This window comes from Podarcis muralis, chromosome 17 (genome assembly GCF_964188315.1).
Source record: "Podarcis muralis chromosome 17, rPodMur119.hap1.1, whole genome shotgun sequence".
NCBI classification, from domain to species: Eukaryota; Metazoa; Chordata; class Lepidosauria; order Squamata; family Lacertidae; genus Podarcis; species Podarcis muralis.
Window position 1 is genome coordinate 38,318,229 of NC_135671.1, and position 23,473 is coordinate 38,341,701.

Below are 23,473 nucleotides of genomic sequence, written 5' to 3' on the forward strand. Positions count from 1 at the left end.
AGCCTCTGGGAAGCGCACCAAAGCTATTGCTGCACCACGGTAGCAGCAGCGTTGGAAGCGGGCAATGCCTCCTTTGGAGGCTGGGTCTGTCACCACACCTCGTCATCTGGCACGGGATGCTCTGAACACTAGCGGCTTTGCATGTGCTTGTGGAGTGGCTTACAAGGAGGGCAAGACAGGAACAGCCCTGCCTTGTTCTTTGCCCCAGAATCTGTAATAATAAGAGCCACCACCAGATGTTGTTGGGAGGATGTTAGAGGAGCGAACAATCTGCTTACATGTGTCAACAAAGAACTGAGCCACAGGCTTGCAGCGCTATTCACGTGTAACATTTTAAGAGGGTTCAGTCTGCATACATAATTGAATGTGCAAATCACCGAGTGTACACACACTTGGCCCTGAGTAGAGACAGACTGTAGCTGTGCTCAATACAAGGTGCCACGTGAACAAGCCTGTATTCAGAGTGCTTCACGTGTATGATCTGGTCCTTTTGACAACCATCCCGCGCAAGGGCAATGAGAATTGTTCTATGATGTCTCTGAACTGCAGTTGGGGGTGGGAGGGTAGCGCTGCAGCACAGGGGGACTTCCAAGAGAGGACTTCAGCTCCCTCTGCCCAGAGATACACTGCCGCCGCACGTGGAGGCTCTGCCCGACACCCTGGACCGATGGTATGTCCTCTGATGGCCCCTCCTTCTCCGGCAGTAGCGGCTCTGGAGTGACCCCTCGTGTCCCCCTCCGGCGATTTCCAGCCTCTCCGGAGAGACCACGGCGCCGGCCAGTTATTTCCTTACAAGGCCGGGCCCAGCGCTGCTTCAAGGGAGACGGGCGAGGAGGAGGGTGGAGGGAGCCGGCGCGCCAGGCAGGCGTGGAGGCGGGAGGCGGGCCGGGAAGGGGCTGCCGGGCTCGGGCATGGGCTGACTCCCGCCTGGCTGCCAGCAGGTAGGATGGAGGGCAGCCATCCCGGCGCGGGGGGGAGGGCAGGGCAGGGCGAAGCGGGGCTGGGGAGGGAGTGGGCTGGGGGGGGGCTGCTTGTGCGCGCGCGCGCATCCCACTCCCGCCGCCCCCGCGAGGCGCACGCAGCGCCAGCCTGGGAAGCGCGCAGGACGCGGACGCCGAAGGAATGCAAAGGACGGCGGATTGCGGCGGGAGAAGCGCGCGCGCGCTGCTGGTGGTTCGGGCAGCGGAGGATCGGGCGCGGGAGTGAAAGGCGGAGAGGTAGGGCAGGGCGGCGGGGGAGCGCGCACAGCCCTGCGGGTTGCCTCGCTCGCGCCCGGGCCGGGTCCCGCGCCGGCAGGGCGCTCTCTGGCGGCGAGGCGGGAGCCCAGTCCGGGGTCCTGCGGGCGGGGAGGGGGCGGTGGGCGCCCAAGAAGCCCCGGGCGGCGGGGCGGGTGCGCGAGGGACAGGGATCTCCCTAGGTGGGCAGAAGGAGAGCGCCAGCCAAGAAAGTTTTATGCACCTATCTAACCTGGAAGTCTGGCTCTCGACGGGCAAATGACGGGCGGCTTAAATTTGCTGCAGGCAGTCGAGGGATATCGAATTTGTCGGGTCTGTTTTGGTCGGGTGAAGCTCCCCAAATCCTTCTTCTTTGCTGTGTCCCCAAACAGGAGGATCCACCATTTGCTGAATTGTTTGTGTGTCTGTGAATATGTCAGGTTTCACTGAGCTGTTTTTGTTGTTGCTGAACACATGCGAGAGTTGCCTGTTGTGCTCCTGTAGTAGAGCTCCTGCTCTGCTCTTTCTCTGCTTGCTGCACCAAGCTGGCTAGTCGTCCAAGCTTGTATTAGTCCACCAACAGGTTCTTTTCTGTCTCCCCACCCCTCGTCTGAACCCGTTTTATCCATCCATCAGTTTGTCCAGCCATTTTCTGGATTCTTTCAGCCCCCACACGCTCCCCTTCCCATGTGCTGCCTCCATAAAAATGCCTTTCCTCTTCAGCTAATGCTTCATCATTTTCAATCTTCATCAATATTGTGTACCAGCTCTCATCCCTCCATTCATATCTATGCACCACATCCAGATCCACCCTTTGCACACACTCCCCTCCCATGCCTCCATCCTTATCCATTCATGCCTATTTATATCACTTCATATCCATCTATGCAGCCTCGGGTCTGACTGTCGCAAAATGAGACGGTACACATGCACGTCCACATTTCAGTTGTATGCAAACACATGTTATTTACACCACAGATTCAAGTGTACCTCCAATGTAAGTACATGCAGATTTTCAAAATCTTGTGTACTGGCATACATACATGCAATCATATTCATGCAGTGTTTGGTAATGCATCTGCATCTTCCTTGCGTTGCAGTCTTCACATACAGCCCCCCCCCAGTGCTTTTTCCTGGGGGGCCACAGGGGTACACATACCCCTAAACATTTTGTGAATCTAAGTTTGGCCTCATTGAGAGGCAGTATTTCAATATGAGTAGGGAAATGAGAGTACCTCCTAAACATTTTTTTTTAAAGAAAAAAAGCACTGCAGCCCCCAGTTCCACACACATCATTTGGGACTTCACACACGCATTGCTAGCTCACTGTGATCGTAATATGATGCACGATTTATGCAGACATTATGCTTTCCACTCAAATTTCCCAGTACGTTGGCAACATTCATTGCATGCCAAACATTACACTCCCCCAGCATATACCTCCATCATTCATTAAAAAAACAAGAGCAGTTGAATACACAGTCATCCCCCATCACAATCAGACACATTGGTCCTCACATGTAGATCCAATGCACATTCAGTCCCAGACAGCTATATAACCAAGATGTAACTGAGTGTTTTATAACGACCACAATACTCAGGTAAACAAGGGGAGAATGTGGTATAATTATGGGCAGAATATCAGATGGAGTGCAAAGACCTGCTGTTAATCGCAATGCCTTGGGCAATTTATTTTCAGCATTTACTGAAAGTTAATCCTCACAGGCTTGTTGTGCAGATAAAAGGGGGTAATGATCCCATCTATGCTGCCCTAAGATCCTTGAAGGAAGATACAAATGTGACAGTTAAATAAGAACAGTTTGCTAACACACACATATGTGCAGACACACCCGCCTCTTTAAACACCCTGGTTGGCAACGCAGTCCCTGATTTAAACATTCTCTTCTGTACACACATTTCAGCATAATTGGTGTGTATGCACATGGCACCTGAGGCACAAAATCCACATCCTTCCTAATTCTGCCCCCCACAAAATGTGTGTGTGTGTGTGTGTGCGCGCACACACACACAAAAACACAGTCTAAAAAGGGGAAAAGGTTTTACATATTCCCACTCACTGTGTAGTCACCTTGTTTTAGTGAAAGGCACCCATGCAGATTTGATGGCAGCAGCAGCAGATTTTTAAAATAATAGTTAAGAACCCTCTGTCCATTCTGGCTGGTGCTAGGTGAGGGGTTGTGGAGGGGTGAGGGACTTCTGGGCCACAAAGACCTCTGGCAGGGGGAGCAGTGGCCTGAGGTCTTTGTGCCACAGGCCACCTTGCAGGCCACCTCCACCCCTCCCTGGCCAGCATTAGGTTCTGTGAGAGAACCAGGATACCCATGGTTAGGGGTGGAAGGCTAGCTTTGTCGCCCCCCCCCCCAAAGTGTGACACTTCCCCTCACTTCTATCAGTGGTATACTTGGGGTGTTGAGTGTTCCTTGCCTCTTAGTGACTCCAACCATGGAGCACCAAAGTAGATGAAATAGCAGGAGATCTGTGATCGGTACAGGCACTACCCAAATCCCATCAGATTTCCTTATTGAAATTCCCGTATCTGCAGCTACAATTTGCCCCCCCCCAATAACACACATCTGGGCACCCTTGTGGTGTGACAGCCCCATTCTGATTTTTATCCCCACTTGCAGAACTGCTATTTAAAACCCCGATCAATCTCTGCCTATATTAATAAAGAAAACATCTGTGCTGGCCCTGAGAATCAAGCTTACCCTTCGTTGTCTTAGCCCATCTAATTGGTTCTGCTTTTTGGTCAACACAATGCCAGGTCTGGGGCTGGTTTTTTTCAAGCCCCAATTGTAATGTCAGCCTCCACACTCCTACGTTTTTTATTTCTTCAGTAATTTTTTCTGCCACCACTCAGGGCAACACTCTCTCAAAGTGGCTTATAAGCACAACTAAAATAATATTAGAATAATAATAATAATAATAATCATCATCATCATCATCATCATCCAGTTATAAAACTAAAAAGAGCTGCATTTTAAAAGGCCAGCAAAACACTTTTTGTAAAACTCAAGATGGAAACAAATAATTTTTAAAGGATATTTAAAAGTCACATGGGTGTGGTATTTTATGTTCCTTTTGTCTTACTTTTTCTTCTTACTTCTTTGGTTTATTTTGTGGTTAAGTGAGTGTATCTTATTGTTTTGTTTTGTTTGTTTGTTTGTAAGTACGCCTAAATAAAACGTTTAATTAAAAAATAAAAATAAAAGTTAACAAATACTTCCTCTGAGAGATAGTTTCAGAGATATGGGGCCACCACGGAAAAGGCCCTGTCTGTAGGCTGGGAAGTGGGGCCTCTGAGGCTTATCTTAAGGCTTGAGCAGGTTCATATGGACTGCTGGGGAAGTTGATGCTACTCTCTGCCATCTGCAACCCCAGTTTGGATGTTTGTTGGTTCAGTCAGGAAGGAAGTGTAGGCACAGTTACACTCCCACCCCAAGCCTGTCCTACCACCAAGAAGCCACCACAGGCAGTTGGATGTTTGGAGGAATTGAGGTTGGCGGAGTGAGAGACAGGCAGCTCGGATCCATGGGCCTCTTCATCTCAGTGCAACTTGCACAGGCAAACTTCCCGCTGGATTGCAAATTAAGGGGAGGGTGGGGGGCTGTCTTTTCAGTTGCCTTCTTTGAACACCCCAGGTGTGTTGGGTTGGCCCTGATCATGTGCCTGCTTTGCTGCACAATCCAAAATGTGTAGTGATTGTCTTTGGCAGAGGAAAGGGGCAACCCACATATTCTTATTGGGATTTTTCAATGTTTTTAACCACCTCTATGCCCCATATCCCTTCTGTTCCCAGGCATTGGGGCAGACTACACAAATTAGAAAGCATCCTGAGGCCTAGCAGAGATGACACTTTTTAAAAATAAAAAAAGAGATATCCTGGATGTATATTTTATACATTACTGTTAACCACTTTGACCAAATTCTATCTTCTTGATAGCTCTTCTGTTCCTTAGACAGGGGTCTGGGTGCTGGAAGTGTATTTTCCCAATCTGTCCCCATAAAAGTGGCCAGATTCTGTAACAAAGTTGACACCCTCTAGCAGCAACTGTTTCACAGTTAAGGAGGGCGTGCGCTCCAGCAGAGCATCACACACATACACCCACACGTGTATAACATGCAGAGTCCTAAAAGTGAGCAGTGGTCTGCAAGTATGGAGATGGAACTTTGTTCATGTAGTAACATTTTCTCTGTCTCTTATCACTTAAGCAAAAATTACCTCTTGAAACTACAGGCAAACCACACACCTGGATTTATTTATTTTTAGTTGGCGAACCTTTTAGCTGGCTGTGGCACAGCTCCCATTCATTTCAATGGGGAGTTGGATTTTAAAGCACCCACCAATATTTGACCCAAACTCAACTTCTCTCCTTCTGGAAATTAATAAAAGGAAACCATCTTTCCAAATACTTACTGTGCATAATTTTTGCCTGCCATTTCCTGTACATATTCTGTCTTCATCTTTTTGCATAGCTATTATTTTATTGTCAATTAGCTTTTGCTGTTGTTGCCACGAACTGCAACTAGCTGCTGCTATAATGTATGGCATTAATTTCTCATTTTCAACTTCTGCATAACCCTTCATATTTATTAGAGGAGGGGAAAGCAATGGTCCTATATTTACAAAATACTTGGTTTTTCTTGGTTCAGGTCTTTAGCCTAGGGTTTGCTGGCCCCTGGAAGATACAACGCCCAGCAGCCTGGCCTTGCTCCTCTGCAATTTAGCAGTCGTGAGATCTGCAGAAATGAGCAAGCAATGCTTTTCACAGCACATTACTAGTTGATGTCTGCAGGAACTAATAGCGCAGGTGCAAGGGCAAATAAAGAAGTAGACAACCCTGGCTTTATGTGACCTGTTGCTACACAGTGATGGGGGAGAAGAGACTATAAACTCTTCAGGATGAAATGGCTATTCTCTGTCCCCCCCCCCCCACTTTTGCTTATGTGACCATAACAGCGGTTGAATGGCCTCCTAAATAGTCAGGAGATGAATCCCAAACACAATCAGCATTCTTTTTGTGTTGGACAGCTACTCATTACGAAAGAAAGAAATTTGCATAAAAATGTGCATATCCTAATTTATATAAAAGGTAAAGGGACCCCTGACCGTTAGGTCCAGTTGCGAACAACTCTGGGGTTGTGGTGTTCATCTCGCTTTATTGGCCGAGTGAGCCGGCGTACAGCTTCCGGGTCATGTGACCAAGCCGCTTCTGGCGAACCAGAGCAGTGCACAGAAACGCCGTTTACCTTCCTGCCAGAGTGGTACCTATTTATCTACTTGCACTTTGACGTGCTTTCGAACTGCTAGGTTGGCAGGAGCAGGGACTGAGCAATGGGAGCTCACCCCATCGCAGAGATTCGAATCGCCGATCTTCTGATCGGCAAGCCCTAGGCTCTGTGGTTTAGACCACTAATTTATATATGTACATGCAAATTTGGAAATAATGATGACAATAGAAATGAAAATATAATAAATCTCACCATAGTGGGGAAGACTTGTGGGCCTGCTCCGTCTGCTTTACAGGTGCTGCAGATGGACAACTTCAAGGCCCTCTCCCTACTCTCTCTTCTAAGGGCTCTTTATCTTTAAAGCACTCGGACCAGAAAGCTGTTCAAGTGGAGGACACCTTCAAATACAGAGGCATGTTCTCTGAAAGCTTTTCAAATAGGGGATGGTCTTCTGTAAAGTAGGACACATGAGCCCCCTATCTATAGACTCTGGCCTCCTAAACCAGCCCTAACCCCAACTGCCAGGAGTGAAGGAATATCAGGGATTACTTATGCAGACCCCTTACTTACCCCATAGATGCATTCTGTGCTGTTGCTCTTCCGCTTGGACCCAAAACTGCTTGCACTCTTGAGGAGTGGGGTGTGTGTGTGTGTGGCTCCTCTTCTGACATTTCCAGAAATTCTTCCCTATGTATCAACCTAGAGGGCCCCTCAAGGGGGTTAGACTAGATGACCCTCGGGATCCCTTCCAACTCTACAGTTCTATGATTCCCCCGTGGATTCCATGCCTGGCACCAGGTCAGGGCTAAGCATGACGGGACCCAGAAACTGCTGCTAATCAGGTTGGACCAAAACGTTTTGCTGAATGAGGCAAAGCACCCCTGGACCCAAGGCAAACTATTTTTGCACCTGAGGGAGAAAATCTCACAAGTGCCTGTTTCTTCCCTCGACAGTAGAAATACGCGAATCAATTAAATTAATTAGAACAAAATAACAATTTGTTGCCCTTTCATGATACCCCAAACCAGCTGCTTGAGACGGCTGCTTTGCTTTGTCTAATGGTAGGGCCAGCAGCGGATTTTGGGCACCATTCAGGATGGCAGAGTGGGAGGCAGCTGGTTCTCTTCCATGGATCCCAAGTGCCCAGTGTCGCCTGGGAGACCTCCCATCTCGTTCATTTCAGAAAAGCTCAAACAGAGAACTTCTGAGTGGATCATAGTCAAATTAATACATCTGTATTTGGAGCAGGGGAGCTGTTTGGATTTTCTGCCACAGGCATCAAAGGGTCTTGACCTGGCTCTGCACTGGGCCCTACATTCGACAAATGTTTTATATCTCATGACAGAGGAATGATCTCTGAAGTTTCCAGCCGAAGAAGCCGTGGGAATGAGCTGACCCCATTTCAGTGATCTGTTTTGTGTGTGTGTTCCTTCTGACATCTCTGGGCCTAGTTATTTCTGCGCTGCCCGTCTGCAGCCGTCCGCAATGCCGCTCGGGAAAGGCTGGAAGAAAAAGGTCGAGGACATCACCAGCGTCTACGACATCAAAGAGAAGCTGGGCACGTGAGTGAACCAACAACGGCTAATGGAAGACCTGTGTGGGGCACTCTGTGCCATGTGGGTCCTGCCAACGACACCCAATTGGGAACTGAGGCTTCCTGGCGTTCGTCATTCCTTGATTTTAAAGCCCCCTTTTGCTTCCCATGTTCTGGGCTGTCTCTTCTCTGCTGCCACAGCAGACTTCCTTAACCTGGTGCCCTCCAGAACTTTTGGACCACAAATCCCATCAGCCCCAGATGGCAAAGTAACGTCCTCTCTTCCTCCCACCCACCTTAACATCATTTTCTCCCTCTGCTCCCAGCCCAATCCCTGGCCAACTGATCTGAACCTACAGGGCTTCTCTCATGGGGATAAACTTTGGTTTTGCTCTGCCATTCCTCAAAGCCCTTCTCCTTAACTTCAGTTGACAAATCAGTACTCATTTTAAACGTTGTCAACATAAGCAAAATTAGCCTTTCCCATGGGTTGTGGTGCCCTTAGGTAATTTTAGATTTCAGACCTCATGGTCTTAAGGGTGGAGCTATTAGGATGGGTAAGACAGACCACTTATTTTGGAATTTTTAAAGGCAGCTCTGCTGTGTTTGGGCACCCTGCTGTCATTCTGCTGAGCAGAGCCCTGTAGGGCTGCCCCAAAATCCTATCCTGATGGGACCACTGGGCAGGGAAGGTGATAGGGGTGGCTGTGTGCTATGTTGGCAGTGCACACCTTACCTTCCTAGTTCCAAGCCCAACATGATGCCTCCCTCAATCCTCCACTCTCCACCTGCCCTTCTCTTAGCCCCCTGGTCCTGCCCCATCTCCTCTGCTGCTCTAGCAGTTGGGCACCTGTTCCCCACTGCAGGGTGTCTCTTTCTGCAGAGACACCCCAGGAATGGCGCAGCCTGATGCACTTCATTTGCATGCTGTCATCCTATTGGCTGAACAGGGGGGGGGGCTCTCACACATGTCTGACGTGTATGGGACAATAATAGACCAAGAGTCCAGGGAATCAGAAGTGGGGGAGTGAGAGCAGCCACAAAGTTAACTCTTCCCTAACTGAGTGTACAAATCTCCCTCCCTCCCCACTTTTGGGGTTTTCAGTGTGGTTAGAATGTGGAATAGAATGGGGTAGAAATAGGTGCCATTTCAGGAGAGGCATGTAATCTGGAACATGACTCAACTCACCCCCTGCCCACCACTCCACAAAAAAAACACTTATTCTGCCTGAGCAGGGGAAGCTGCAGGCCTGGGTCCACACATGCATACTCGTCAGCTGTTTTCTCTGTAGCATCCAGTGATTGCGAGGGAACTGGCATGTTGCTAGATGTCAGTTTAGAAACCTTTTCGCTGGAGGCAGCTCACACATTTATCTAAGGACCATCAGATCATGAAACGTCAAGCAGTAAACAGAGCTGTGCAAATCTGTTCCCCATGTGATGAAGAAGGAGGATCCCGCTGTGAGCACTTGCAGTAACTCTCAAAAAGTTATTCCCCTTGTGCATTGTGGTAACACTGGGGTCATTTGCCCTATTAAAAGGAACCCACATCTGATTTAACTTACTAGTGAAATTCTTAACTGTTTTTGCTGTTGTTCCCAGCACCAGTATGGTGCAAGCTGAGGGGTTTTTTTGGACTGGGAACAAACGAATGTTAAGGGCTTCCTGTGAGAAAGTGAGAGAGAGAATCTGTGACATTTAAAAGCTGATTCGCTATTTTGCATCTTTTAGGCTGGAATCCTGTAACCACTTTCCTGGGAATAAGTCTCGCTGAGCCAACTCAGTGAAACTCACTTCTGGGTAAACATGCCTATAGGATTGTGCTGTCAAGGGCTACTGCAGCTGTTTTGATTATCCCACCATCCCCGGCCAGACCATAATGGCTGCCTGCATCTTTACTGAAAATATTATAGCCAGTGGTGCAGTTAGGTAAATTTAGACTCTGGATTTTATGTTTTTATGAGGAACACCTTTTTAGGGTAAAGTGCGCCACATGGGAAAACAGCTCTGTGGCATTGAGGGAGGTGCATGTGTGTGTGTATGCAGACAGGTGGGCTTATTCTGCCTCTCTCTGATCCGCCTGCTGCCCTTTTCTGACAGAGGGGCCTTTTCAGAGGTGGTCTTGGCACAGGAGCATGGATCCCAACGCCTTGTAGCTCTCAAATGTATTCCCAAGAAAGCTCTGCGGGGCAAGGAAGCAGCAGTGGAGAATGAAATCGCTGTTCTCAAAAAGTAAGTAACTGTGTGTGTGTGTGTGTGTGTGTGTGTGTGGAGAGATAGATACCTAGATATATTCATGTTCCTTCTGGAATACAAAATGCATCCTCAGAATCTGCTTTCATTACTGGGGTTCAACTCTGTTCAAACAATGGTGATATTGTTAGTTTTATTATGTTCCTCAAAGCATGTACAGAGAACATTTCCCTGAGTGAGCGAAGTCTAGTCCCTACAGATCTGGGATTGGGGATCTAGGATCCCACTTTTGGGTCAGAGAATGTGGCTTTCCGTTAGACTTTTAACCACCCCCCAAAGCATTTCCTATGCACTGGGTCTCTTGGTTTTTGAGCAACTAACCACAGGTTCAACATCTTGCAATATTTTTTATAAATTGCATTTATTTCTTAACTTTCCTCCAAGGAGCTCAGGATCCTTCCCCACTCCATCCCAGGTGGGTTAGGCTGAGAGGTAGTGACTGGCCAAGGTCACCTCACTCACTTTGTGGCCGAGTGGGGATTTGAATTAGGGTCTAGCTTGTCATGCAAGCTAAATCTGTTGAAATTCCCTCTTCTACACCCATGTTAAAGATTCAGGGGGAGCCCTTTCCTCTTTGGCATCTGAGCCACCCTAATTTGAATTTGGGTCTCCCCAGTCCAAGTCCAGCTGGACTCACCACGGCACTCTCAAGCCTTGCATGTAGACCCTTGACTGCATTATGTAGACACAAGCCTGTCTCACAGCCAGGGGAGAATCCAGGGTTTTCTGACTCATGCCCACTCCTCCATCTCTTAGTTTCTGTTTAATCTCACTGGCACTGCAGGATTCAGCATGAGAACATTGTGGCTCTGGAGGACATTTATGAGAGCCCCACTCACCTGTACCTGACCATGCAGCTGTGAGTAGAAGTCCCTTGTGCTATTCATTTGGGTCTGGGTCGGGGGTGTCCCCGGAGTGTCTTGGAGATGGCTAGTCCTTTCTGAATTGGCTGGGAGTGGCAGGTATGACACTGGGTTAGGTAGTTCAAGGGCTGATGGAGCACATGCAGCTACAGGTATTTAGTATTGCTGCAGATGAGAGCTAAGGGGCTACAGCCGGGGCTTAATGCAGAAGCCGGCCTTTGAAGAGACCTGACAAGGGGAGAGAGAGGAAGTGCTGTGTTGGAGGATCTGATCTCGGCCCATTAGGATCGCTTAAGCCAGGCATGTCCAAAGTCTGTTTTGGGGGGATAATCCAGCCCGCCAGTCAATTTAATCTGGCCCCCGTGGCAGTAATGCGAAAAAATAGCAAAAAAACTTTGGGGTAAAATCCTTAAAAAAGCTCAACAACATTGGTCGGCCCTCATGCATGTTCACTTCATCAAATCTGGCCCTCTTTGAAAAAAGTTTGGGCACCGCTGGCTTAAGCGTCTCAGAATATACCAGCCTTGACTCTTGTTATTGGGGAAGGGCAGGCAAAATCTGCAAAAGAAACTATTGCAGAAGGTAATTTTTGTAGGGGGAGTTAGATGATAGAACACCTGGATCTGGGCTGGCCCAAGACATTCTGTTGCCTTATATAAAAGACAAGATCACTTATCTTCCTCCCAATCCTTGCATTTCATGTACGGGAGTTAACTGGACCTGCAATTTAATATTTGGGCACCATCTGCACATTTAAAGCCACATTGCTACTTTGAGCAGTCATGGCTTCCCCCGAAGAATCCTGGGAACGGTAGTTTGTAAAGGGTGCCAAGTGATGTTAGAAGGCCCCCCATCTCCCACACAGAGCTATAATTCCCACTATGGTTTAACAATCAATCCCTCTTCCCAAGAAACTCAGGGAATTGCAGCTTTGGGAACAGGGGCCTCCTGCTTGAAATGGGGGGCCTGGAGGTAAGCCACCTGTCTCTGGTTTGCAGCGTGACAGGAGGAGAGCTCTTTGACCGCATCATTGAGCGGGGCTACTACACCGAAAAGGATGCCAGCCAGCTCATCCGGCAGGTGCTGGAGGCAGTGAACTACCTGCACGATCTGGGCATTGTTCATCGGGATCTCAAGGTGAGAGCACAGAGGGCCCTGGGATGGTCTGGGGGCAGGAGTGGGGGTGCTATACATGATGTCAGGTGTGGGGTAGGTGAGCATGTGGTCTCTTGGGTGCCAGACGAAGACATTTTAATCTTCTCAGGCTTTGAAACTGAATTTTTTAATCCACTTAGTTTTAAACCTGTTGTTTATAGCTAGTGACGTTGTGTATTTTCTGTGTTGGTTTGCTCTAACCAGATGACTGGTGGTCACAATAGCCTCTCTAGCCAATGTACAATTGGAAGTGCACTTTAAGGCTTCCAGCTGTTGCCCTTCACCTGGCATCAGATGTTATGCCTGGTGTGCAGCCAGCCGCTAGCCATGGTTTGGAGGGAAAGGGCTCCGGCCAAAGTAGGCCAGTGTTTTGTTTGTCGCCCTGTGCTCCTTTGAAAGGAAGGTGTGTCTGCCAGTCCATCAGTTGGGTTGCTTAGGGGAAAGGAGAAACGGAACTAATATGCAGGTAACCCAATTTTGTGCTACACCCCAAACAGCCTGAAAACCTTCTCTATGCTACTCCGTTTGAAGATGCCAAGATTATGATTACAGACTTTGGGCTGTCCAAGATTGAAGCTGATGGGATCATGTCCACAGCTTGTGGCACCCCTGGCTACGTGGGTGAGTGTGGCACGGGGGGAGGTGAGCATTGTAAGCTGAGTGGGAGCAGTGAGATGGAGGGTGCCTCTGCAACTAAAAGGGGAAATTCGTCTGCTTTTAGCCTTTCTTCATGTACCGTAATTTTCGCTCCAAAACACGCACTTTTTTGCTCCTAGAAAGTAAGGGAAAATGCCTGTGCGTGTTAAGGAGCGAATGCACTCGACTGGATCCATGGCTGCCGTCAGTCAAGCAAAGCAAGCTTTGCTTGCTTTACAGCCAGGAGGAGGGGGAGGAGCCGAGGAGGGAAGGAGGGAAGGAGAGCCATGGCAGCAAAGCGGGCAGCAGCCGCTTACACGCGAGGAGGGACAGACGGGAGCCATAGGGAGCCGGAAAAGCGCCGCGTAGCCAGCAACAGCTGCTGCAGCCTCAGCTAGCAACGCTCTCTAAACGGAGCAATGAGGCTGCAGAGGGACGGCAGGGCACAGGAGGGCTCTGAGCCACGAGCGCAGTGAAAACCAGTAAAAAAGTTTTTAAAAAGGCTGCTGGGGACAGGAGGGCACGGGATGAGGGAGAGACGGAAATTACGATTCTCCCAGCGTCTCAGCTGATCCGCTGAGCAGGACTTGGGTTGCAGGGGATTCGCCGTTAGCTGCGTAAAGCAGCAAAGAGGGAGAGAAGGAGCAAAGTGGGAGAGGAAAGGAGCTGCTTACACTGCTGTAAGTGGCTGCTGTCTGGTTGGCTCCTTTAAAGCAACAGTGCTCTTTCCCTCCCCCCTCCCCTCTCAGCTCGCCGAAAAGCTCCTTTTCCACACACCCCACTCGAGCTCCTTCTCCCCTTAAATCCCTCTCCTGCATCATTAGCCACATCCTTTTCCACACACCCCACGCGTGTTCCTTCTCCCCTTAAATCCCTCTCCTGCATCATTAGCCACATCCTTCTCCACCCACCCCACGCGTGTTCCTTCTCCCCTTTAACCGCTCGCCTGCATCATTAGCCACATCCTTCTCTACACACCCCACGCGTGTTCCTTCTCCCCTTAAATCCCTCTCCTGCATCATTAGCCACATCCTTCTTTACACACCCCATGCATGTTCCTTCTCCCCTTAAATCCCTCTCCTGCATCATTAGCCACATCCTTCTCCACCCACCCCACGCGTGTTCCTTCTCCCCTTTAACCGCTCGCCTGCATCATTAGCCACATCCTTCTCTACACACCCCATGCATGTTCCTTCTCCCCTTAAATCCCTCTCCTGCATCATTAGCCACATCCTTCTCTACACACCCCACGCATGCTCCTTGTCCCTTGAATGCTTTTCCTTCCCTCCCTACTTAAAACGTGGTTACAAAGCACGGATCCACATGGATCCTCAGGATTTTTGCACTGGGTCACCCCAGGTTCACCATCAGATCACATAAAATGTCCATGGCTACAGCCTGCACCAAAAAAATCACGCACCCACTGTTTCATGGGGCTGCAATGGCGCAAAAACGTGGTTACAAAGCATGGATCCACATGGATCCACAGGATTTTTGCATTGGGCTACCCCAAACTCACCGTCAGATCACGTTTGTGGCCACAGCATGAACCACAAAAATCATACATCCACTGTTTTGTTTAGAATATTTTTTTCTTGCTTTCCTCCTCTAAAAACTACGTGCGTGTTATGGTCAGGTGCGTGTTATAGAGCGAAAAATACGGTAATTATGGCAAACTGCAAAAATGGCCTGCTTGGCTGCTCTTTCTAGGGCAGATAATATGCAGATGGATGCCTGAAGTATGGATGTTGTGGGGTTTGTGGAGGGATTGAGGTAACAAAGTATACATAAGCAAAACACTGTTCCATTGGCACAGCTTCCAAAAATACTGCCCATGTGTATAGACATAATCTTGAGGTGAAGAATTCTCTATGCTAAAAAGGGAAAAAAGGCCATGATAACCTGAATTCTACAATCTATATAAAATTATGTAACCTTTTTTCTGCTGCTACTATTCACTGAGGATATTGCAAGCAACAATTACAGGGCACAGACCATGACCCCTGGCCAGTGGGTAGTGTGTGGGGTGCCAGGGGTGCTGTTGCCCCAGCCACACAATTGGGTGGGGACATGAACAAGGCTCCCCCTTCGCAGAGATCCCTGTCATGCCCCCTGTGCCCCGTCCCTGCCTGGCATATGAGTGCCTGCCCAGAGGCAGTGGGGGGCAAGGTGCATTGAGGATGCCCTTCACCCTCTGCACCCCAGTCCCACACTTGCCTGCCATGCGTGCGCACACACCCGCCCTAGGCGCTGGCAAACAGTGCTACGCCACTGCCCCTGGCAATCTTACATCCATGGCTTTTGAATCTTTGCTAGTCATTACGTTTACACTTCCATGCATGTTTTTCATAAGTATGCATGCTGCTGCCTTTTAATTAATTACCAGACAAAAGCTGAGGTTTCCAGGTGGCAAATTTGGAGGCGTTTCTGTGCCCCTACAGAATGTCAGCATACACACAACCCTGTTTTGTAATCCCCCAGATTCTCCCAACTGGAGTGATTCAGAAGTGGGTGGGTTGGGGGTGACCTAGCTAAGGCCGCTCGCCCTTAATTGTGCAGGGTCGCAGTGCTACATGAGCACACAGGGGTGAATTGTAAACAGGTACAGTCGACAACAGAGGCCCAGTATGACACTCGGCAGCAGGCAGGCAATGTTCTTGGATATTGCCGACAGGGTGAAAGGCTGCTCTGAATTTCGGGAGAGGTGCCTGGGCTCAGATCTGGGCGGGGTGGCAGGGAGAGCCCTGCTGTCTGTCATGGAAGGAAGCTCCGCCCCTTAATTCTAACTGTGTGGCGGTCAGGTTGCGTTTGCTCAGAGAAAATAATTCCATATGCACTCAGGGGTAACGTTATTTGTACAAAAGAGGGAGCGTAGTCACAAATGGGAGGGTTCTACTAAGTTAGAGGAAGCGGGGGCTGTAATAATAATAATAATAATAATAATAATAATAATAATAATAATTTATGATTTGTACCCTGCCCATCTGGCTGGGTTTTCCCAGCCACTCTAGGCGGCTTCCAACAAAGATTAAAAATACACCAGAGTATCACACACGAAAAACCTCCCTGAACAGGGCTGCCTTCAAATGTATTCTAAATGTCAGGTAGTTGTTTATCTCTTTGACATCTGGTGGGAGGGCGTTCCACAGGACGGGCGCCACTACTGAGAAGGCCCTCTGCCTGGTTCCCTGTAGCAAGAACAACAGCACCCTTCAAGAAACATTTTGTGGGAGGGTGGGCCACGTGTGTGCTGCTACACTGTCAGGCAGGGATGCACAACCTGCAGCCCTCCAGATGTTGTTGGACTACACCTCCCATCATCCCTGATCACTGGCTATGCTGGCTGGGGCTGATGGCAGTTGTAGTCCAGAAACATCTGGAGGGCTGCAGGTTGTGCCCCCCTGCTAAAAGAGGTGGAATTGAAGATGGGGCACACATCAAAGCACCATGCCCTCCCCTCACTCTTGCCCATTGTGTCCTCTACAGCCCCTGAGATCTTGGAGCAGAAACCGTACGGAAAAGCCGTGGACTCCTGGGCGCTTGGCGTCATCTCCTACATCTTGTGCGTATCTTTCTCTGCCTTCTCCCCTGGACAACCTCTTGCATGTTACCACGGGTAGCGGCCTCTTTTGCAGGCCTTTGATTCAGTGCCTTTTGCTGCTCCCTGCAGGCTCTGTGGTTACCCCCCTTTCTATGATGAGAACGACTCTGAGCTTTTCAACCAGATCCTGAAAGCTGAGTATGAGTTTGATTCTCCATACTGGGATGATATCTCTGAGTCAGGTGAGCGGAAGCGGGAGGAGGGCCGGGGGGGGGGGCATAGGGAGGGGCAACCTATAGAGTCGTTACTAATACGTAAGCAAAAAAAGAGGACAAACACTCATTTGTGAAAACTGAGAAATAATTAGCATAACTTACATAGAAACACAACAGAGCCAACCTGCTCAGTCCAGGGAGGTATTGCCCGAAACCAGATGTTTTAATAACCAGATGTTAATAACACAACAATCTTATATTGTTGTGAGGTTTACCAAAATAAATCAGTCCCTCATGTTTTAACTTCAGTCTTTATGGGAAATTAGATACAAGCAGACAGAGGGCCATCTTGTAGGATCTCTCGTTGGAGACACCACGGAGATGTATCTGAGCTGTTACTTCAAAGCTGCAAGAGTCCTGTGGGTGTTTCAGTCCAGACTATTTATATATTATGACAACACAGCAGCTAGTCAAAAAGCAGCAGCATAAATCTTGGTGCTATTAAACTTGGAACCCCCAGGAGGCTTCAAAGAGGGCAGTAAGAAAATGAAGAGGAGGAAGATAGCATTGCGTTGGTGAAGGGGTTTCCATGCCAAGCAAAAAAGCAAAGCCTTGCCGTGGATTTTGGGTTCATTGCAAGGCAGTGGCAGCTGGCAGACCCGGCCGTGGTGCGACAACTAGGCAGGACCAGTGGACAGCTGCCAGATGCCACATGGAACTGTTGAGAAACATGGAAAACTGAAGGCAGGAATGAAATGATTAGGAAGGAAAAATAAAAGCGTGAGAAGGGAGTGGGGCAGTATGAAAATACTTTAAGCTGAGCTTGAAATAATTGCTCCCAGCAGAAAGTCACAGGGGATGTACTGACTGTGAGTGAAGTAGTCTGAGCACCCCAAACATTTGCAGCCGCACGTGGTTTTGAAAGCGGGATTTACTGTGACCCTACCTGCCCATAGCCTTATGAGCACAGGTGATCATGAACGCACAATAAAAAGGACAGCTGGAGGTGTCTATAGAATGGTGATCTACATAAAGGAAATGTCTCAGTGGATAACTCTTTTAGAGGATCCACTTCAGGCAAGATCGTAGATCGTGAAAACCATCTTTCTTTGGCCAGCCTTCCTCTGCATCCAGTTTAGGGAGCGTGATAATTTTTACTTCAATGAGTTTATTTTGTTAGAAACTTATTAGGAGACCCCAAATGGAAGAATTTTGTTGATTAGAGAGACATTGGATAGGAAACAGTATACATTTGCCTCACTGTGTGCCTCAAATAGTAAACAAAAACAATTCATAATCAAAATGCTTAAGAAATTGAATAAGTTTTCAAAAGCGGAGGTAATGTTGGCCAGAAGCCTAAATTGAAGTTTATTATATGGTTAGAACAAATAAAAACAGAACTATTGTAAACAAATGAAACACTGAAAACCCCCCACCCAATTACAGTAAAATAACTTGGAGAAAAAGATGTGGGTGGAATCTTTCTTCCTTAAGCCGTGGATTTCTGTGTGGAGTGAGAGGTTTGTATGGAAGAGTATTACAATAACTGTCTGAGGTGGTAAAAATGTAGATGCAGAGCTACTATGTCACTGAGAACTAGGGCTCCATCTTAACAGTAAGCTTTTCAGATAACTGGCAATTGTTGTCCATTGCCAACAACAAAAGGGAACAGCATCACTGTTGCTCCCTGCACTTTTCCTCAGCCTACCACATTAACCGACAAAATGGTGGTTCAGCAACCCAGAAAGTGAGTGCAGCCATGCCAAGGGCATGTGCCCCTTGGGTTGCCAGGGCGACACTTCAGGCAACCACCTTTTGATTAAATCGTGAGGCTTGCCCCTTTGTTTCCACACAGCCAAAGATTTTATCCGACACCTTCTAGAACGGGACACTGAGAAGCGATTCACCTGTGAACAGGCCCTGCAGCACCCCTGGTAAGTCCCACCTGAGGGGAGCGGGTCTGCAAAGGTCTTGGTGGAAAGGGGAAGGAAATCATTTTGCCCACTGCTGGCATTTCTGTTTGTCCCAGAACATTGTGTGGTGAAGAAGAGTTTGGGAGATAAGACAAAGATACATACATAATACTGCATTAGAACAATATGGTGTTTTGTTTCATGAGCCAAGCTGCCCCCATTTTTGGTGTTCCCATATTATCAGCAATGGCCCTTTAGTGTGTGTGTGTATGTGTAACACCCACCCACACCCCTTTGGGAAAGGGAAAGATGGTGTGGAGAGCAGCAGTGAGGAGGGGGGCACTCTAACCCTTCCATCCTTGCTCTTTCTTCTCCCTAAATTCTCCGTTCTCGTGGCTTTTCTGCCAATGGACTAAAAATGCATTTTGGGCTGGGGAGGGGCCAGCTGGTAAGGGAATATGAAGTGAAGAGCAGCGGGAAGAAGGTTAAGCACTTCCTCGTGCACTCAGGATGTTCCTTACCAAGCTTTGCTTTTCTTCAAAACAGTGGTGAGGCTCCACTAGATCAATTTGATTGTAACAGGAAGGAAAACAATAGATCACACTTCCGCCGGGTTCCGCCCAACTTTTGGGGGCCGGGCGCATGTATGACATCACGTGGCAGAGGAGGCTCACCAGTGTCTGTTGCAGCCATAGGGAGGCTTACTGGGGCCTCGAAAATTTGGGGGGGCCTCGGCCCTGGCCCCAAATGGCACCCCTGTTCTGCAGTTATATGTGTATTGCTTTGATTCCACAACCTTCTGTATTCTGTTGGAGCTTAGGCCCACCTGCAGGCTTAGTATTGAGTACTTTAATTCAGTACTTTAAGTGGTCTCTGAAAAGTGTTCTGTCTGGAATGAAATAGGTAGCAAGACTGCACACCAAAGCCTCATGATAAATCCTACTTTTCTGCTCTGCTCCATCTCTTTCACAGTTTATATGTGTACAGTACCACGTTAAACCATAGACACCAGGGCACCAAGATTTCCACACATGCAAATATGAAGTGGCCAGAAAGTGAGCTGTGCATCAGTTGAGCTAGACCAGTCCCAGACCAGTGATGACACCAAGGCAAAATAATTTAATGAAAGATAATTACCCTGCCTGTTATATATTTCAGGATCTCTGGGGACACGGCTTTGGAGAAAGATATTCATGGCTCTGTGTGTGAGCAGATCCAGAAAAACTTTGCTCGCAGTCAATGGAAGGTAAAGAGGAATGTTTAACTTTAACCCAAGGTGGAGAAGGGTTTGCACTCTTTCTGCATTGCTTAATTTAAAGGAAGTGGTTCTAGGGTCTCTGCAAACCTCTGCTCCACACCTGATAACAGGTGTAGGATGGGGTTTTTGTGACATGGCCAGAATGAACTTGTAGGCCTCATTAAGAGCATGACCTGCAATAATAATAATAATAATAATAATAATAATAATAATAATAATAATAATATTTATTATAACAGAATAAAACTTCAAACATTAAAAACTTCCCTATACAGGGCTGCCTTCAGATGTCTTCTAAAAGTTGTCTAGTTATTTATCTCCTTGGCATCTGACGGGAGGGCTTTCCACAGAGCGGGCCCCACTACCAAGTTTCCCCTGCTAATTTCTGCAGACCAAGTGGCTGCTTCAGGCCGGGCAGTTTTCTGTTAAGCTGGCAACCTTTTCCACACTTCCATTCTTACAGCGAGCATTCAATGCCACATCCTTCTTGCGCCACATCACCAAGCATGGACCTGGTGCGGAGGGCGAGGAAATTGGAGAGGCCACTTCTGGAGCGCATCATGGGAAATGGTGACCAGAGAGGTGCGTGTGATAGAAGAGCATTTGGCCAGCCGGGGGCTGCTGGGGGCTGGGAGGGGGGCAGACCTCTCACTTCTTTCTGCTCACTGCCTCGTACTCCTTAACAATCGCTGGATATACAGAAATTAAGCAAAGGCGGCTTCTCTTAGCATGGAAGCTAAGCAAGCGAGGCCTTTTCTTTTATTTCTGCTTGTCAGTGTTATTTTAAAAGCACCGGGGCAGGAATGTAATCAGAAGCTATGCAGTTGTGGGGAGGGACTAAGCCTGAGAGCCATACTCACAAGACAGCCCCTGCCGCTCTCTGCCCGCTTGGCCTGCGTTTTGCAACGGAGTGTCAGGGGGAGACGAGTCAAAGGGCATCATGCAGAAGGGGGTGGACTCTTCTTCCGCTGAGGTTTTTAAGGTGATGGCCATCTGTCAGGGCTTCTTTAGCTGCAATTCCCGCATCGCAGGGGGGTTGGACTAGATGACCCTCGTGGTCCCTTCCAACTCTACACTTCTGTGAAAAACTCCAGCCTTTCTCAACCCTGGGTCCCCAGATGTTTTTGGCCTACATCTCTCATCATCCCTGACCACTGGTCCTGTGAGCTAGGGATCATGGGAGTTGTAGGCCAGAAACATCTGGGGACCCAAGGTTGAGAACCACTGTAAGGGGTACGTTGCCCCCATAGGTAGGTTTTTCTGATTCCTGCTCATTGGTTTTGTGGCATGATTAGAGCCCGGGAGGGGGGGATGAGGTGGGGAAATGGCCGTGGCAGTGATGCGCAGGAGGGATCCACTAGGGCACGGCTAACTCAGCTGAATTGTGCACAGAGAGCGAGCGAGAGAGCGCGATTTGGTTCACTCTACAGGCTGCTCTCTGAGAGTGGCTGCTCCTAGGGACTGCTAGCAACCCAGCCTAGTCCTGGCTGCCATGTTTCATTATCGCAAGCACAGTGCACAAGGAAACCTAGTAGCTGGGACTAAGGCATGGGCAGCATACAGAAACAGGCTGCAGGGCAAATAGCAATGGGAAGGAGGGGAAGTCTCAGGGGTGCAAGAAGGTCTTATCCAGGACCAGGGCTCCAGAAGATGGGGCTCCTTTGTCCTGGGAGTCCTGGAAGGGCGGGGACTTATTATCACAGAAATGGCCTGTCTTTAACCCATTTCTTGCCACCCGCAGGTGCCTGGAGAGCCTGGGCCGCTGCCCTTTGCATGAGCTACCCTCCTGCATGCGGCTTCACAGCCATGACGCTGCGCCAGTACCCTCACCCAAGAGGTGGGCGTGCCCTTTCATTTCCTGCTCCCCCTTCTGGGGACATCTCTGCCCTGAGGGGCCCAGGAGTCACGTCAAGTCAGCCACTGTCCAGCCTGCTTTTAGCAGGGTCTGAAGTTGCCCTGCTGCCTGGGACCAAAGCCCGCCTCCCCCTTAAGGCTGGTGAAGCCCTCACAACCCTGCTGTGTTACTCACCACACTTCCTTCCATGTTGGCTGTAGAGCCCAGCGAGAGCCCTGGGTGGCTTTGGGCGGGGGAGAGAATGCTGTGTTGGTGGAGGGGCTGAAAAAGACACCCTTCCCTATAACCCCTTGGGGGGATTCCAAGATGGATTTGAGACTCTTTCTCCTCCCCGTGAGAGTAACAACATGGTAGCTGCCGAGCAGAGAAGACCCGGTGGAGCAGAAGGACCCCACAGTAGCTGCGTGGGAATAGTGGAATGGGAAATCGTAAAAAAGCAGCTGCCAGGAATCCTGAGACAGGGAGGTGCCATTTGATAGACATTGGAGGGACCTCGGGAGTTGGGCTCCAGAAGGTGAAGACAGATGTAACATTTAAAAGACGGATGCTGGTGGTTTGTAGCAGCCTCACTGTCTCCAAACTAACTTAAACTTTTCTGTCGCGGGGTGCACATTTTGGGGTGGGGTGGGGTGGGGATTCTGTAGGGTTTTTTCTTAGCATGGTTCAGTTTGAACCAGGGAGAAGTCAGCTGTGATGAGCACCAATTTGCAAATACCCAGGACATCTCCAACTTACACCTCCACATTCTGAAGCAGCTTTGTAGCCATTAAAAAAAACACAACGTTGAGGTTGTGTTTCCTTTTTTTAAGATGAAGGAAGGACACATCTAAGCCTCAGCACATGGGCAGTGCTGCCACAAGTAACAAAACCGTAAGAGGCAGACAGGTCTGCTTCACGTACAAGGCATGGGGCAAGGATGTGGGGTTGACACATTGCCTTGCAGTAGGAAGCCACTGGCCAATCCAGCATTTGACTTGTTGGCACGTCTGCAGCATGAGTTGCTAAGCTGGCGCTGCCCTGTGGGGCAAGAGCCGGCTCTGAGAATGCTATGTCTGTCTTTACCTCTTGCTGGTTAGTGTTTTGTTTTTCAGTTGGGCCAGTTAGACAAGGTGTTGGTAGACTCTAGGGAAAGAGAGAGTCAGCTGGGACCAGCCAGGAGCAGCCAAGGCCTCCTGGATTCATCAGGTGCTCTGCTTTATGTTCACAGATCCGTCGCTACTTGCCCCTCTCGCTAGGGAAGAACTGGGCTCCATAGGACAGTTGCAGTCCGAAATAAAGTTGCTTCTTTGAGTGCAGCTCAGGGGTGCCCCACATGGCGGGGGGATGGGCTCTCCCCTAATGTTCCCCAAAAGATATTGGTGGGGAAAGCAGGGGGGTCAGCAAGGTCAGTTGCCCTCCTCCTCTATTCCACACCCCCTACCACCCGCCCTTGTATTCCTGTCAGACTGAACATTTGCTTTGCCATGTTGCTCAGAGCTGGAGATTGTTCTTGTGGTTCTTGTGGGGACTGGTGGGGGGTTGTTTCTGTCATGCTTCCCCTCCCCACACGTGTCAATAAATGAAAACTGTAACACCGTATGGTAATGGTCGTCCTTTCTGTGTGAAGCCGGGCCTCTTCTCCCCCATCCACAGGTTATAACAAGCAGAGATGCCTACCTAGAATGTTGCCCTGCCACAGAATCGGTGGCACTGCTTCACATATTATTTCCCTGACTTGTTTCTACCAAATAATGAGAACAGTTCTCTTCCACACATTCAAACTGAAAGCTGTCTCTCCCACGTC

At 48.9% G+C, this 23,473-nt stretch overlaps 1 protein-coding gene across 2 annotated transcripts; it reads left to right on the top strand.

Moving 5' to 3' along the window:
* Positions 1–791: 791 nt before the first annotated feature.
* Positions 792–23,268, top strand: PNCK (pregnancy up-regulated nonubiquitous CaM kinase). 2 transcript variants are annotated; one of them, XM_028712101.2, is made up of 12 exons: positions 792–941; positions 7,813–8,029; positions 10,102–10,233; positions 11,039–11,113; positions 12,116–12,254; positions 12,770–12,893; positions 16,395–16,470; positions 16,579–16,691; positions 18,520–18,598; positions 19,736–19,823; positions 20,299–20,417; positions 21,577–23,268. In XM_028712101.2, exons 2-11 carry the CDS (start codon positions 7,953–7,955, stop codon positions 20,407–20,409), a joined length of 1,014 nt encoding a protein of 337 aa, XP_028567934.1. In that variant the 5' UTR covers positions 792–941; positions 7,813–7,952; the 3' UTR covers positions 20,410–20,417; positions 21,577–23,268. The 2 variants fall into 2 exon arrangements, with proteins under 2 accessions (XP_028567934.1, XP_028567933.1); XM_028712100.2 differs by lacking the exon at positions 792–941 and adding an exon at positions 1,057–1,217.
* The last annotated feature ends 205 nt before the right edge of the window (positions 23,269–23,473 follow it).